Source organism: Lissotriton helveticus, chromosome 8 (assembly GCF_964261635.1).
Source record: "Lissotriton helveticus chromosome 8, aLisHel1.1, whole genome shotgun sequence".
Lineage (NCBI taxonomy): Eukaryota > Metazoa > Chordata > Amphibia > Caudata > Salamandridae > Lissotriton > Lissotriton helveticus.
The window spans coordinates 1,532,752,610-1,532,770,665 of NC_136069.1; the positions used below are offsets into that span (position 1 = coordinate 1,532,752,610).

The window sequence follows — 18,056 nt, forward strand, 5'->3', positions numbered from 1 at the left end:
GCAGGGCCCCAGGTCAACTAAGTCAGAAAACCAGCAAAACACCAGGCAAAAAGTTGGGGGCAACCATAGTCAGGGATCTACCTTCCTACACTGAGCAACATAAAGTTAAAGCAACAGCCAACAGCCACTGAAGAAAAACCACCTGTCCCAGCAAGACCTGTCTGGATTCCAAAGATTGGGGATCTGGTCAGAGAGAAGATCGCGGTGAAGAAGGAATTTGGGCCTTCTTACAGAAAAGCAGTACCTGTCTTGGCTGTCAGCGGAACAAGATCAGTTGTACTACCGCCCCTTGCTGGTAAAAAGGAGAACCGAGTTGTATCCATCGACCTGGTAAAACCACAATCATGTGGCCAATAATAAGTAGTAGGCCCAGTGGACTCCCAAGAAATAGCAGAGTACCAAAATTTGCTACAATACAAGAGGTTCAAACTGAGAGACTAATCCCATTTGATAAACCTGCAGTGAATAAAAAAGGACTATGCCACAAAGCCATGGAACTTATGCCTCTTGAAACCCAAATTGCAACAGTTCGTCAAGAAACACCTGTCTACAACGATGTAGCCTCAGACTATGCTAATGAAACGAAAAATCAAACAGCAAATGAAAATGCGGAAGCGATTCCAACAATTGACAGAACTGCATCTGGCACCTTCATCAATTTCGATAACTTTTCTGAAGATCCAAGCGAACATGAGGAAACGCCAGCAACAAAAACTTTCAGAGATAAAGTAACTGAACTCTTTCATCAACTCAAAGAAACCTATCTGATTTCTCCATGGATTGAATTTTGGATTGTGTTAGGTGTACTTTTCCTCCTGCTTTGGCTCATCATGGTTCCTTGTTTGGGAAAATTCATTGAAGGAAAATACAGTACAATGGACACAGCAAGTCAGAACATCAACTTGGTCCTAAAGCCTCACAAATCGTCTCACATCGAGAAAAGAGAACTATCATCAGTGAACGTCACAGCCAATCCAATACCCGGTGGGGTAGCATGGGACAAAACGGATTATGAAATCTATGGCCCGATTGAGCTCTTGAAATATCCACACCAGTTTAAGGTTTCATTAAGTGACTTTGTAAAACCAAGTACATTCTCTGATGATTGGGACTTTGAAAGTATTAATAATATGATGTCAGATTTAGTAATGTCAGCAAAATGTACAGAACATGATTATTTACAGGGTTCATCAAATTATGAAGAAATGTATGGCTATAATCATTTTGGTCATCACTATTTGCATAAATCTGCTGAACCTAGAAATGTTTTTAATCATAATCAATGGGAACATTGTGCAACTCCACCTAAAAGCAGCTCGAAAACATTCTATGAGTAATTCCCATACTTCTCAGAGTTTAACACAAGTGATGCAGAAACGTTTTATTTTAGAATGTTAAATAAGACAGTAATGAAAACAATGCTGACAAATACTAAATTGATCTATTCTGAAACATTTTATGAAAAAATGATTACATTTGGTTTTGAATTCTGGAAAAACAACATTGAAACAAAAACCATCTGGGGTACAAAAGAATGGCAGGTCCAAGGTTTAGAAGCGTTAATTAGAGCCTGCATGATCCCAGAACAACTAATATTCTTGAATGACACCATTCAAAAGACTACTTGTCTTTGCATTGCTAAGATAAAAGACTTAAACAAACCGTCTATTCCAAAGCCCATACCTGATAGTAATAGCACTACAGACATGGAGATAGACGCATCCCATATTTTACACCAAAACAGAACACATCCTGATTGGAAAAAATGGTTGATCTGGCCCACAGACACAAATAACTGTCAAGATAGATTCCTGAACAAAATACAGGGGTTCAAAATGACCAGGCCAGACCCTAGATACTCCCAGAGACAACATCCAGGGATAGTTACAACATACAGTGTAGGGAAACTATGCCTTGAGTGGCTACAGAAATCCACTCTGGCTGAAATTAAGCAACACTTGACTTTACTTAAAGACGGTGCTGACTTGCGTGATTTCATATTGGGACCACGCAAACAGCGTCAAAAATGTTTCATAGCGGCCGGTATATACGCTGCGTACAACGAAGCTTGGAAAGTAATGCAAATTGAAACAGCAGAAAAAATACGAGAAATTGATCGTATTAATTTGGAAAAATCACTTTCTGTTGTGGACAATGGGTTAATGGCTCTGTCCTCCAGAATATATTTACTGGACAGTATTGTATCATCTGCTATTGATATAATAGAGCAGGACTTGCTAATGTTACAATACGGTCAGTCCCAATTACGTTCTATTGTACAGCTTGGCTGGACGTTGCAAAATCTGCGTTCAGGCTACATGCCATGGCGTTTAATCAACAGAACGTCATTATTCTCTATCTTTAACCTTACTGATAAACAAATCAGTTTGGCACAAAAAGGAGCAGACTATACGATTCTGAGCATTGAAAAACTTGAGAGATTACCATTGACAATGTTAGAAAGACCTGTCATTGAATGGATAATACACAGAATAATTACAATTCCGATTACAACTTTCCAATTTAAATACTGCCAAGAATATATACCAGCGGGCCAGTATGAAAGGTTGGGTAAAGGGTACATCAAGTCAACATGGAAATTACCTTATACACACACATGTTACAGTGAAAAGAAAAAGAATGTATTTCTTAGTGGTAACAATTGTAATAGATAACTAAGCGGTACACTTCTTTGTCAAGATATTAACTTGCATGGAGCCTGCGAAGGGTCCTCAAATAACCTTTCATGTCACCTGCACGGCACTCCTGCAACACAGATAGAGCCATTCTTTAGACAACTTTCTAACGGGAGTTATATTTTAATAAACGACCACAGCTGTTGTGGCATGGTGCCAGGGAAAGCCTATCTCGTGAGCGTAAGTTCTATGGTCACTTGCTGTATGCAAGTATTGTATCCAAACAGCACTCCAGATATGGAGGCGACAATTTGGCCTTCTTTGAATATCTCTTCTATTCGAATTGATACTTTAAGCAGAATGAAGTCTGTTCTTTTACAGACAACTGTGCCTTTAACGTCATCAAAAGAAACGTATGATCTGCAAGTTGCAAGGACGACGGCAGAGATACATTCCCTTTTATCAACAAATTGCCCCGTGCATTTGGTAGAAATGTTAAGCCAAATTCTAAACATGTCAGATACCAGTGGCATCGCACATGTATTTAAGACAATTTTTTGGGGACTGTTAACACCCTTCGAAACAGTTCTGGGCATTTTTCCCAATTTTGTCCATTCTATCTTTGGCTGCCTACCTCTACTTTTGGGACTCGTGGCAGGAATTTTATTTTTGATCCTTCTGCTTCGATGTGGCAAGCCAAGTCGCAGATAAGACTCCAGCAAGGATGGAAGAAACGATCCTAGCAATACGCTATCGGGACCGCATAACTAAAGTCCTCGGATTAGCCCGGCTAAGAGATCTGAATATGACCTGGTTTCTTTCATTCAGACCTATCTGGCAAAATTGCACCTTACCTGTGCTTCGATGTATGCTATGCGGAGAAGAATGCGTGTTGGACATCTGTCTTACACTACCATCAGCAGTACCAATGGATACAGATACTTTGCTAGGTCCTGTAACGGCTCATGCATCGTGTTGTCCCCAGCGGCTACCCATTCTGATGACGGCATTCGTTGAGACTTCACCACTACGAGTATGTGGCAGTGGAGTACGAGATGAGAGCAGCATCACCCAGGTGCAACCTTCTGTGAGCATTGCTGATCCTGACATCGATGATAGCAATCATTCTCACACATGCACTGTTTCGGCATTTTCAAACTTGGTCGAACTTTCACCTGATGTCGTAGACCAATTTTATGCGAGTCTGTCTGAAATGATGTTCTCCCCTGAACAGAAAGAATAACTTTTTAAGCAACGAGCACACAGCGTTCCCTGAACTCTGAATTCGGCCTTCAGCTTTGATAAACAAAAGCTACTGAAAATATTTGGAACTATTTTTTCCCCTGAAAGCGATTTTTTTTTTCCACTTCCAAAATATTTACCTTTTTTTCTTGCACATGTACTCTGCTTAAAGTAGAACTATTCTTAGAGAACAGAGCTTCTATTTTTGGAACTCTAGAGACAATATATTTCCTGAGCCTCTAGCACAGTACAGCACTTGTATTAATATGTGATGGAATGGTCTCGACCTTCTTTTCTGTATTCAGAGCCATTTCATGTGTAATTTTCGCAATTCATTCAGCTGATATATATATGCATTTTAACTGAATGATACCACTGCTTGAAAAGCGTACAGTACCAATACTCATTTTCGTGTATTTACCATATACCATTTCAAATGCAAATTATGTATTTTGGGGTGGGTTGGAAAACACATGCACCATTATATGTTTACTATTGCTTAGTTTTAGTAATGAGGGACATTAGATCGTGGAGTGGGTGTTGTATTGCAATCTAGGACCCTAATTCGATATTCTTAATTTATGCCCTTATTTGGCTATAATAAATAATATCCTTATAAAGGCATAAGAATCATATCCGTATTTAGTCATAGCCCATGCAGTCCAAATTAAGCAAGGCTACTTCCCCAGACTCCTAGAGAGTACAACGCGTTCTTTAAACAAAGCAAACCTCCAGCAACCTGGGAAATCCCCATTGCTTCTGTTTTGATTTGTCCTAGAACTCCTCCGAACACTGAAAGAACGGCCAGTTCTTAGTGACATCTTTATTGACATCTTATGTCCAAGCTTACGTCAAACCCGGCACCTTTCAGGTATAAATAAACCAACGTTGCCTTAAGCAAACACACGGTGGTTTGGAGCAGAGCGGCTATCTACTTGCCCGAGAGCCCAGCTGATGCGAGAACCGACGGACGCCGCCCCTCCCTTTTGACGCACTGAGAGAGACGCTGTCTTTTCTCCTGCCGAGAAATCCAGCTCCGGTGTTTCCAGATACCCTTGCGGGTTACTGGGATATCGAGTCCTGAGAGAGAGATACCAGAGCTCCTGCTTTCTATTACCCAGGTACGGAGCCGACTAAACCCTTTAAGAGAATTCTTGATTCAGATTCTTGGCAAAACCAACTTAACTTAAACTGCTACTTACTTACTCCTTCCCACGTATTAGGCTTAGGTCAGGTACGGGGTAGGCGTATTTAGTAGCACCAGTTGAGTACGTTAGTCAATGTATTTATGTATGTATATATTTTATCTATTTTAAAGTATCATATGGCTAAGAAACCATATCAATGCTTTTACAGTATTATTTCATAATACTCCTTTTACTGTACGCACTTTCCTTTACTATAAGTATTGCAATTGTGGCAATTCATTTCTCTTGCATGAGAAAGAAGACTGCTCAATAAATAACACCTTTTATTGAAAACGCCCGTCTCTCTATTTCTCTGCACTCTGGTGAAACTAAGTATGCACAATTGACTGAGTGAAATAGCTGTCTATTGTTTTCACACGACTCTAGAGATACACTCTTATTCTGAGGGAGCAAAGTTGTCATGTTTTATGGTTGTCAGAAGCTAATCCCTTCTTGTCTATCCAGGGAAGTTAAACTCCTCCTTGTTTATTCGAGAAAGTTTCTAGTGACCTCTGAGCTAGCTGGCAAAACTAATTAAGTCTAATATAGTCAGTAGAGACCTAGATGACCTCAGTCCTACGTCTACACTGCTGTTTATATTATTCCAATGCGCAGAGCCTATTGGGAATATAGGAACTACACTACACAGCTGCTTAGAAATGGTGGACTGACTACACCCGTCTAGGGAGATTATAACTAGCACTTATGAGGGGTCATGTATGCACAACTCCATAGTTACCCATGACTCAAATGCAGGTAGTGACGTTGTGGGACATTGTGGTGAAGCACACTTTAACTCCTCTTGTTTGCTGGAAAAAGAAGGAGAAATTAATGTTGAACGTGTTGGGTACAATTTTGGTTTTGACTATGCCCAGGGAGGAGTAGCATCTAGTGTCGAGCAAGACCCGCCTGGACAAGTGTTAGCAGGGGACACAGAAGTGCGCCCAGCATGTGATAATAGTATAGTTAAACTCGACCTAGGAACCCCGCAAAGAAAGGTGGAAGTATCTGGGGGTATAGTTACTATGTTATCTTGGAATATAGCTGGCTTGCCGAATAAAATTAGCGACCCTGTCTTTCTGTCATTCGTAGATAATTTTAATATAATCTGCCTTCAGGAATGCTGGCAGCGGGACGAAATGCACATTAATGGCTTACGCACATTTTTCTCACCCGCCAAGCAATCAATAAGGGGCAGAAACACAGGAGGCCTTTGTATCTTTATATCCAACACCGCAAATATAACTGTTAAAATGTCTAATGTGGGGTCTACTTATTATCAACTATTGTCACTTAATATGGGAGGTAATGAACTTGTCACCTTGCTCAATCTTTATATTAATATCCCGAAGAATGAAATAACTAAGGTGTCTGATAAACTTATAAATATCTTTCAAAATTCACCAGAAACTAGCTAGGCTGTTAACTGTGTCATCTTGGTGGGTGACTTTAATTGTCACTTATGTCCTTACAGTGACCTAAGAACTTGCGGGTTGGTCAACCTCCAGGGTGATCCTTGCACCCATTTCGAGCACACTACTATTGGGAGTCTTTTTAACACTTTACTATTTCAATGGGATTTGGGGTTCGCAAATGAGCTCTGCAGCCCTCAGGTTGCTTTACAATCGAGGGGGCATTGGTCATTGATCGATTTCATCCTTGTCTCAAATAGACATCTTCGCAGAGTTCTAAGCTATAATACTGAGGACATTGCAATGAGCGATCACTTTCCAATTAGCATAACTTTAAATCTGGGCTTGAGTAATAATAAGACTAACAATGTAGTTGATAACCACTACTATTGGGAGTCTTTTTAACACTTTACTATTTCAATGGGATTTGGGGTTCGCAAATGAGCTCTGCAGCCCTCAGGTTGCTTTACAATCGAGGGGGCATTGGTCATTGATCGATTTCATCCTTGTCTCAAATAGACATCATCGCAGAGTTCTAAGCTATAATACTGAGGACATTGCAATGAGCGATCACTTTCCAATTAGCATAACTTTAAATCTGGGCTTGAGTAATAATAAGACTAACAATGTAGTCGATAACCTTTATCAATACGGGATAGCCTTGGCTAAAGTGAATGGCTACTCCATTAAATGGAATAGGGTTGAGCCTAATGATTTCCTCGAAAGTCTAATAAAAAGTCAGTATAATGATTTTATGATCTGTTTAGCAGAAAATACTGATTCTACATCAATTACTAGAGCTTTTCAAAAGATCTCAGAGTAAATCTGTAAAAATGTAACTGGCTCGGCCCGCGCAGGTGCTAGATCTAAGGCGTGGCCTGGTTCGACTCCGAGTGCAGTAAAGCGCACTCGGCCCTAAAAAAGGTGCTTAAAATAGAACCGAAAAATGTAGAGGGGGTAAGAAGTGCCAGAGCACATTACTACTCCGCAATAAAAAGAAGGAAAACAGAATTGAAGGAGGTGGCATGGAGAACGCTCCACAAGGCTTGCACTCTGAGAGATAACACTGCCTTTTGGAAGGCCGTGAATGCCCCTTTCTTTGCCGCCAGGAAAACAGATTTAAAAGAGAATGCAATAGAGGAGGGCACGTGGGTTACCCACTTCACTGAATTATATAAGAAAGATGAGTCAGCGAATTCAAGGAACCCTGATAGATCTGGAACAGCCGAGAGTAATTCTGTGGGGTTGTTTCCTTTGGATATTGTATTTTCCTTACCAGAAGTAGAACTAGCTATTGCAGAAAGCTCTTCCAGTAAAGCGGCTGGACCAGATGGGGTCCCGATAGACATTTTTAAGTCCAATATTGAAATATGGACACCCCTCCGACTAACGTATTAAATAGTTGTAATGACAAAGGGATTCCCTTTGACCAGGCAAGAGGCAAACGTAGTACCTATTTTCAAAAAGGGAGACCGAAATGACCCAAAGTGTTACCGGCCCATTTCTCTATTAGATTCCTTGATGAAAGTAGCAGGTAGAGTTATATTGAATAGACTACAGACATGGGTGGATGAAACGGGCGCCCTATCTAAGTTCCAGTACGGTTTTAAAGCAGGCTTAGGCATTGTCGAGCAGGGACTAAACCTGGCTTTGATCATGGGCAAGCACGTGGCAGCGAAAAAAGGCAATTTATTTATGACATTTATCGACTTGAGCTCGGCGTTTGACTGCCTGAGTCACGACACTCTGTGGGATACTTTATCACTTCTTGGTATTGATTGCAATATTCTTAATTTTATTAAAGAACTATACAGGGGCGTGATGGCAAAAGTCCGATTTGGGAGAAAGGGGGAATGTACAACAAAGTTCCCTATAATGAAAGGAGTCCGACAGGGCTGCATTCTTGCACCGTTTTTATTTAATATATACATTAATAGTGTGGCCGACCATTTAATGTCTGAAAATTTGGACTTCCCCCAAATTGGTGGAACCCCAGCACCTATTCTTTTGTACGCAGATGATGCGGTCATCATGGCTAGGACACAAGTGGCCCTTCAGAAAGCACTAACCATCTTCTCAGATTACATGGGAGCCAGAGGCCTAAAGATTAATATTGGGAAAACCTTTACTATGTGCTGCACATCCAAACATAATATACAATGTAATACCTTTTTAGAGAAGTCAAAGATAGGCTTAACTAACACTTTTTCCTATCTTGGGATAGTTTTTAACAAAAAGGGTACTTGGACATCAGCCGCTAGCACAAGAAAGTTAGCATTTTCGCGTGCAAACTCGACCCGAAGGTTTTGGAGCGCTTTACATGAGCACCGTAATTTCGGTCCCAGGCAGCCGTGTCTGACTCAGAGAGCAGATTCTTGTCCTCTGAGGCCAGTCTCCTCTGCAGCAAAACCAGCAGAGCGTTTTGGGCTATTGGCAAAAAATTCCCAAGTTCTCAACAAGAGTTAAACAATTCCTGAAGAATAACTAACACTGTAAAGGCAATCTATGACACCAACTGCAGCACCTGCCTAAATTTCACACGTTTTACTCAATATCGCATTCCCTCAGCATATTTCCTTTTACTAACTGTTATGTTTCTGTAAATTTTAACCACACTCAGACATGACGTGCTTACGGACAAAGTCCGAGAGATGTTGGAAGACAAAAAATGAAAGAGTATAAAGAGTAAGAAGCTGCAGAGGACAGTATAAGTGGAAAAACGTGATGGATTAAAGCACTCTGAGGACTGTGTTGTATATTTAGCTATAGTAATAGAAAACACACAGGCACGCAAATAATAATAGTCACTGATTTACTCACGAGGAAGTGCCGCTGGAAGTGTCACACAAGGAAAACATATAAATATCACACATAAGCAATTATAACAATTGGCAGCTATGTAAAGTTGTATTTAAGAATCGTGTCTAGACCCTTTCCAATTGTTAGAAAGAGAACAGAAGGCTGATATTTTTCTTGGGGGTGAGAGACAGAGATGCAGTAGGGTTAGGGTTGTGAGGGTAGTTTCAATAACAAGCTGACCCATGCTATAAAATGTACTTTTTAGGCTAGCGTGTGGTCATGAACAGATCATTCTGAGCAGCAGCAGTGCCTGCCAGCCTGCAGTTACACAGTGTGTCTCTGGTTAGTTCCATTCAACCGCATTGCCTTCATCCAAGTTTCCAACGACTGGTTATATCGTATATCACTTTTGTCTTCATGATATTGTGTTTATGTAGTTTTTTTGTTCACACTAATTGTTTTTGCACTGTTCTATTTGTAACATTTTTGAATTACAGAACTTGAATGTCACTTATAAAATTCACAAACGTTTTTAATTGAAGATATAAAATCAATAAGAAAAAAGAAAAGAATAAGAAAAATAATTGAAATAAAAAGATCTAAGAATTTTTGATATATCACTGTTTCAGTATATATTTATTTTGATGCTGTATAGTATGTAACATTATTTGTTGGTCTAGGGTCTAGATATATTCTCAGAGTGTGCTACACTCCTTTTCTACATAGATTACATTCCCTACGAGTAGCTAACTCAGTACATTGTAGGGGCCCCCGATTTTTCCATTGAAGTTCTGGTTAGTACCCTTACATTTCTGGTGCCGTGTAGCAGTTCTAAGATGTTCTTAGAGTTTCTTGTTGCTCAAATGGGTAGGATCTCTAATATTTATATGTGCCTCTCATCTTCATTGCTTGATTTTTGCCCGCAAGAAAGTGTCACTCATAGACGTTGAAATGTCACTCATAATTGCACTGGAATTATGAAAATGTCACACATTGCAAACTGAAACCTTGGCAGCTATGGATATTTACTAGCTGTCCCCAGATTTACATCTACATACGTATGCCACAAGGCGCTTGCTCTTGTCTACATCTCAGACTTAATCAGCATAAGTCCCGTTCTGTTATGGCACAAGGTGTGGACCTCCGCAGCAACCGAGCTCAATAGGGGAATAATTCAGGACTGTCTTAAACACCAAGAGGCTTTAAAAATCGTGTGGCTTTTCTATGTAAAGGGCTTTTTAACAGAGATAGGTTTTCCTGAATTCTATGATTCCCCGTCTTCGTTAAGCTCAATCACTAGAAAGGCATTGAAAGATGCCTGTCTTTTGTATTTAGAGGACAAACGCTGGCGTTTAGAGGGGAAAAAGGTGTCTGTCATTCAGAATCAATTAATCCTACAGGGTCCTGGTATGCAATGTTACTTAAAACACATTGAGAGTAGTTATAGCAGGATGTTATTGTCTCGGTTAAGAACAGGTAGTTTTTTCAGGCTGATTACCTTTCCAGATACCAACAACTGGTCCAAAGAACTAATATTATACCCATGTGACGATATCTCACAGCAGTCCATGCTACATTGTATACTATTCTGCATGTTTTACTCCCTCTGTAGGAAAAGATACCTCTTATCATTACTGAAGGAATGGGGCCTAAGACAGTGCCGACCTGCCTTCCTGAAAATACAAATGTTACAAGATGAAATGACAATGCACCTAGTATGTATGTTCCTCAAGAGTGTTCTTAGATGCAGCTCAACAATGCATTGAATATTTTAAGAGAACTGTACTTGGCACTGTATTATTGATTTTTGAATTCTTACTAGTGATGTATTTTTTTTTAATGTGCTTTTATGATTTTTTTATGGAATCGAATAAAGCTATCTTTGACTTGACTTGAGATGGATAATCCTCGCCTCAGGTCATGACCACGTCTTTGCAAGTCTGGATCCACGTGAAGCGGAGGTGTGTAGATTGTGAAAACTCGTTTCCGTGAACGACATGCAGCCTTTTAAATATAGTGTAGTCTATCGTCTTTAGTGTAGTCTATCATCTTTGTCTATCCTAGCTTTGCGTGATTAGTTTAGTCCCTCTTCTATGTATACGCCCCTTTCCTCCAATCGGCGCGCTCATTCCTCCAGGCCGCCTAGAGCACTGTGGAGTCGCTCCCACCCGAGGGGCCATAGAGACGTGGTGTAAACAGAGACCCGTTTACTATTATTATTTTTTAATTTTTTTTTCGTTAACCTCTGGGACACAAAGGCGTACGATGCCCAACTTCTGCGCGGCCCCCAACTGCACACAGAAAAGCACGCAGTCAGACTTGGCCTTCTTCAGATTCCCCCGTGACCCAGAGAGGTGAGGAGCTGATACGTGGCACCTTGGGGCAGAGTAGTTCGTTAACTCTGGGAACACACTGGACAATATAATGCGATTCAAACGGCAGCCTCACGCTAGGAATCGGTTTAGCGACGTTATAATCGCTGTTGTCTCAAAGGAGTATAAAGGCTTGGTGTTGAGTGGTGTGCTGCGCATGCGTCTTATTGTACCTGCCCTGTCATAGTTCTAGACCGCTAACTATAATTTTCACGCGTGTGGGCCGTAGCCATATTGAATGCGTGCGTTGGCGTTTTCCGGCATCTAAAGATATTATTCTTAGGACATGTATGAGGTCTTCTTTTAACGTGAAGAGAGACGCATCAGGGAAGACGGTAAACTAATGTGACTTTATTAAGACCAGCTAAAATACATTACATGTGAGGAGGCCGACGGCAAGTCATTGGGAGTACTCCCTCGCCCGCGCCTTTTTCACCTGCTGTGTTTCATGACCCTTTACAGAGGTCTGCACACTTTTTTTCTCTGAGCCCTCCTTCCCTAAAATGTTTTCAAATCAGCCCCCTCTCCAATACTTTATGGCAAGGATTGGAGTGAGGGAGGGCTGAGAGAAGGGGTTTGGGCTTTCATGGGTATTTTTGATGTAGCTCATGATAAACCACACTAAACGTTAGGTTTTGAGTAAATGAATCAAACAAAAACAGAAATTGGTCAACACACTCTACTTCCTGTAATTGGGGGTGTTGTGTGCCCCTCACACGCTAGGGCCCCAATTCAACAACACATGCTACACAATAATAGCATTGACCCTCAGTATGAGGCTGTCTTCTTTGCCTCTTTATCCCTTCCTCACCATGTCTGGCCATTATTCCAATCTGTCCCTTTCAGAAATAAAATGAGCTCCCATATATAGACTTTGAGCAGCAAGCCAGCTTAAATGCCAGAAAAACATATGAGCCTAATGCAACCTTTGTAAAGTAAGATGGTCATAATTGTGAGGCAGTGGCACCTCAATCCCCCCCCCCCCCTTTACCGTGTCCTTGAGGCCCAAGCTTGGGTTTCTCCTCTGCATCAATATCAAACAAAGGCTCAGAATTTTGAAGCAAATCCCAGTCAACAATTGTATGTATACCGGGATATGTGTCGAAAACCAATGGTGGTTTCATGGGAACTCCAATGTACTACTCATGGAATGTCTCCTTAATGCAAAGTAACACAAGGAAGCATACACTGTAACTTTGTGTTCCCTTGGAAAACAATCCAACGCAAATCCTGGTAAGTGTTGGATATTAAATCCCAGCATAACACTTTGTGTTGGTTTGAGTTACAAAAGTAACGCAAACCCATCACAAAGCATTAGTAAATCAGGGCTCTAAACCGCCACTGCACAGCCTTGCATTATGTTTGATTACAATCCAATGCACATTGCAATTTACAATGGATGGTAAATACCAGCACAACACTTTGGTTCAGGTTTGCGTTAAAAAAGTAATTCAAATCTGACGCAAAGTCTTTCTAAATACAGGCCTAAATAATTTGCTACAGCCTGTCTTATAATGTGCCATAGTTGCCAACTGACCTGTTTTTGCAGGCACTGTCCTGGCAAGTTGGAGACTGTCCGGGTAATATTGTTGCAGAACCCGTTCCTCTTTATTACACACAGGTACACAAACAAGAACTTTATATCTGCAGTAGCCCTGTGCTGCAAAGTCTCACAGGAATTATTTTTTTCAAATGTTGGCAACTATGCTGTGTGTAATACAATTTTAAAATAATAACATTCACTTTGCTTTCTGTTACAGACTGGGACCTTGTAGCACCATAAATACAAAAGTCACTATTGCTTACTACACCAACCAGGGTTCAACTGTGACTCTCTTATCCCAGACACAGACACCTGTGTGATCTCATTACCCAACTGAGGTTTCGAAACATGAGTGCTTTTGTCACTGATTAAGTCACATTTATTTTTTTATCTAAAGTATGAGTTTTTGTATGTGTTATTTTATGTGCAGTTAACAAAAGGTGAAAAAAAACAAAATGCTACAGAATATTTTGTTCTTTTATGCAGGTCATTGACCCTGCCACCTGTCTGATTGATTTATGCCCCATGCAACTTAGGATCACAGTTCCCATGCTTGCACTTTAATGGCTTTATGTAAATTAAGACAGCCTGGGAACATGCCAAATAAGCAAAGTTGTACTTTTAGGCTATCATAATTTACAAGTATTTACTGAGACATTGGTGCTCCCTCTGGGAATGCAGCCACAGATACCCAGGGAGGTGTTCCCCACAGTTTGAAGACGTCTGCTTATAGTGTTGCCGAATTAAGTGGTGCACAACTGGAAAGACATTAAGAGCATATTTGCATAAAATATTTAGTCGGTCGCGGCTATTTATTCAGCCATCATGCATACCCTTCAACCACTCCTCCAGCTAAAGTTCCTGAGGAAGGCAGCTCTTTGTGGAAGTAGAAGGGTGTCCCTTCTTGAACATCGTTTCGCTGCATTCCTTAGCATTCTGAAGTTTTCATTTAGTTGAACACTAAATAACTTTCTACAAGACATTTAGAACTGGGGCTCAAGTAAAGTTTTATTATGTATTCAGTTGGGCTCAGATAATTGATAAAAAATATTTATTGTTCAGTTGTTTTTTTTGAGTGTTATGCTATGTAATTATGTCTTTTCCGATTTGGCCATAGGTGGAAGTGAATGAAACACTTGCAGGACAGTGAAATTAGAGAAAATAGGTTACATATATGCCAACAGACCCGATGCAGACGGGAGACTCCTGATTTTTTTTTTTTTTTTTTTAAACCTTTATTTATCTTATACATAGTACACAGCGTCTGCCTACAACCACTACGGGCCGGCCGCTATGACAATCAACAACATTCCAGGTCGTCTTACTAGTCGGAGAAGCTAAAAATAAGAGCGCCACGGTGTATTAGCAGCAGACATAAGAAGAATAACGTAGGTTTCATTTTATAAATTTAAAGAGGTGTCATACATTCAGACCAGACAACCGAAAGGGCGAGCCATACGACATAATATCAACTAAAGGAGCAGCAATAGTTAGGATTTGTGCGTTGAACATTGCAGGCAGGATACATAAACACTACACTTCATTCCGCGCCAATCAGTGCCCACCCAGTCAATATATCACTGCAGGATTTATTTGCGAACTTAACCACTATATAGCAGGACGTGAGAGGGCACATTCTTACAGCAGGAAGAAAGGATCCAGTGTCATACAATAAAGCGAGTTTTACGTGGAACAAGCCGTGTAGGAGGATACAGGCCCTCTAAGAAATATAATCGGGAAGTGAAAACAGAATATGCGAGCATTCAATGGCTGTGTACTAATATCAACGCCGTACACACAAAATCCAATAAACAGTGCAAACAACATAATCACAGAGTGCTAAATCCTACCCAAAAGGAACACCACCCGACCCCCCGTCTGATCTAAAATATACGAAAAAATGAAAAATTGAAAAATGAAAAAGAAATAAAAGAAATAGAGAAGGAGAAACCCAATCGTGCAAGATGGGCGCCACCCCGGGCCAGGCATCCCGCAGCTAATAATACAGAAGAAAGTAGAGAGCTGGCGAGAAGAAGGGTATGGCAGTCGCGACGGAGCATCGAAACAGATAAAAGTGGCATAGCGACAGACCCCAACCCACTCATGCCAGAGAAGCGAGGACAGAAGCGGCACCGCTATAAAGGGATAGAAAAGGGCCATAGAACCAAAAAAAAAAAAACATCTGAAAGACCCCGCCCACCCGTCCCACCCCGCACCCCTGCAGAAGGCTACGGCCTACCCTCCCAACAGCGTGCCTGTCGCCCTAATCCGAAACCCGAAATATAGTAAAGAAAGAAAGTAGAATAAGGAGACAAAAAGAAGGAGGAAAGAGAATATAAAACAAAAATAAGATGTGAGGGAGGAGCCAGAGGATATGAACAAACACACTCGGCTACGACCCCCCCCCCCGACCAGCAAATGACTAATTATCAAAGCAATGCTACACCATTCACATACAGCAAAAACCCGCAGGGGGGAGGGAGGGGGGGAAATTTTAACGTTTCACAATGTCGAGAGTACAAGCATCAGTGCAACGAACAGGTAAACCAGCAGTCCATCAGTGTCTTGCAACTCACCCCCAGCCCTTCCTAATCACGAAGCCAACCCAATAAAGGATAACAAGGAGCGGACCCCCCAGCACAGAATAATCGTAATGTTGACCAGGGTTACGGCAATGATGTAGAGTAGGGAGAGCCACCACACCAATGGAATACAAAAAGTCAAAGAAGCAAGTCAATTGTAGCAGCAACGACAGGGCAAGCAAAAGCAAGCCGGAGTCCAGTTTCGCAGTTCGACAATGCAAAGGTACCCCACCAGGACAAAAGCTCGAATCCATCGAAGCGGGAGCAAACAGCGGTCCACCATAGTTCCCAATTATCCGGGAAGGAGCAGATCTCGGCGTCGTGTGCAAGTCCTCGAAGTCCGGGCGGTGAGAAAGCGGAGGTTCAAAAGCCACCGGCCCATCAAGCGGCCGAAGAACAGCGACAGCAACTCCTGGCGCAGCCGAAGGGGGCAAAGCAATGGAGGCATCAGGACGATAGGGGTGCAAGAAAGAGCGACGACCCAAAATGGCGGCGGGCCGCATGGGGTTGGTAGAAGCACCGGGGGCCAAGACAGCGTACAAGGACATCAAGGCGTCCAGGACATCTCCGAGCGTGGGCGCTCGAGCACACGCCCAGGCCTCCGCGCAATCCGGCCAGCAAGGTTCGTCGGTGCAGAACGGATCACTCCCCACGTTGTTGGTAGCCATTTTGTGAGTTTCGCCGCCCCGCACTCCACCGCGGGCCCCCAAACAGTTCCCAAATGTAGGACTTTACAGACCTCCGGAGGCTCCCAACCACGGCCCCACCGGCACAGAATGGGCCGGCGCTCAATGGGGGGGGGGGCCCCCTCCGAACAGTGGCGGGCCCACAAGCGAGAGCCAGGCGCGGGGTCCAGGGCTGCCGGACAGAACAAAGGCGAAGGGACCCCTTCACACAGTCAGCCCCCGACACATCTCGTCCCCCTCCAGCCGCACGGACCACAAATCGGGGCCGGTTCAGGATCGCCGGGGCATACACACAACGGCTCCCACCAGTGGCTCACTCTCGCGGCCGGGGCCGGCAATCTCAGCACCGCCGGTCGGGTCCCACAGGCGAGGTCCCGGTCTCGAGCGCCCGGAGGCCCCAATCCCACCGAGGGCACAGCTGCGGACCCACAGCACGCAGGAGCCTCCGGACCAGACGGTGAGTAAGAGTGGGTCGCCAAAATCCAAAATCTGTAGTGAAGTATCGTCGCAGTACAGGATATATTGCAGGATATTCGAGGTTGGCCGGAGGGCCGACGGAGCCGAGCTAAAATGCGGCCATTACGCTCGCGAGCTAGGCTCCTCCCTCGACTCCTGATTTTTAAGCCAAACAAATGTCTATATTTTTTTCACTCTCCCACCTAAAGTTTCCTCTGTTTCAATGTTAGTCAATGGGTAAAATGAGTTAATCTGATTATTTTTAACAGTATCTCCCCCCTTTCTGTTTTGAAATGTTGGCATTTATGAAGTTATGAAATTAACATGTGATTTAACTTTGTGTCTTTCTTTTGAATACATGTCAATCAAGAATTTTGGACTTGCTTGGGTAGGCATTTGAGTGCGACAAGTGCTGTTAATGTGTGCACAGATTATACAGAAAAAAAACTTTTGGTTGGCTACTTGAACAACACCTAGTAGTCAATTAGGGGACATGCATGAGATTAACCGATTATGTGCTTTCCTGTGACACTGCTTTAAAATCCCAAGACAAATCTGAGGTTTTTGACATACTCCAGCAATAGAGTCCAGTGTTTGAAGGATACTATTGTTTAATTGGACGCAGAATATCAATTGATGTCCTGGTGGGGTTGAATTTGGTTCATCTACATTATCAACATTCAGGGGGGCCTTGCTGGTCTAAACTTTGCCATGGGACACTGGTCTCTCTTTCACCAAATAGAATATCCAAGTTACCTAATGCCTAGATTGGCTGGTAACGAAAAATTTCCAAGCGACTGTGAAGGAAAGTTTAAATTCCATTGAGGACACAGTGGTGAGAACTGTGCTTATCTTGTGTTATTCAACTCACAGCAGCATATACAAATGAACATTTCATTACTCACTGGGCATGTTAGAAAACTACAAACACATGGGGTCCAAATACTTAACTCTCATAATCGACCTTACTGTCTCTTCTAAGTTCTTCTGCAATCTTCAGTGCACTAGTTTTGCAATGTCTAGTGTCTTCATACTGTTTTGTTGAAGATGATTTCCTTTATCATTCCATCTCGCCTGTTCATTTCTTCACTATCACCTAGGCCTTCCTTTCCACTTAGCGTGATGCCCAGCACATTGAGGC

General features: G+C 42.2%; 1 protein-coding gene across 3 annotated transcripts in view; it reads left to right on the forward strand.

Annotated features, from left to right (window-relative positions):
- Window positions 1-11,394: 11,394 nt before the first annotated feature.
- THAP12 (THAP domain containing 12) overlaps window positions 11,395-18,056 on the forward strand; it is a 70,511-nt gene continuing 63,849 nt past the window's right edge. Inside the window, exons 1-2 of one of the 3 annotated variants that reach the window (XM_078658526.1) lie at window positions 11,878-11,983; window positions 13,409-13,529. Coding sequence is in view for 1 of the 3 variants with exons in the window: in XM_078658528.1 (XP_078514654.1) it covers window positions 11,542-11,630 (89 nt within the window). In the remaining 2 variants the exon portion in view is untranslated. Of the gene's footprint in view, window positions 11,631-11,861; window positions 11,984-13,408; window positions 13,530-18,056 lie in introns of those variants that run through there. The other 2 variants (XM_078658528.1, XM_078658527.1) reach the window with 2 other exon arrangements.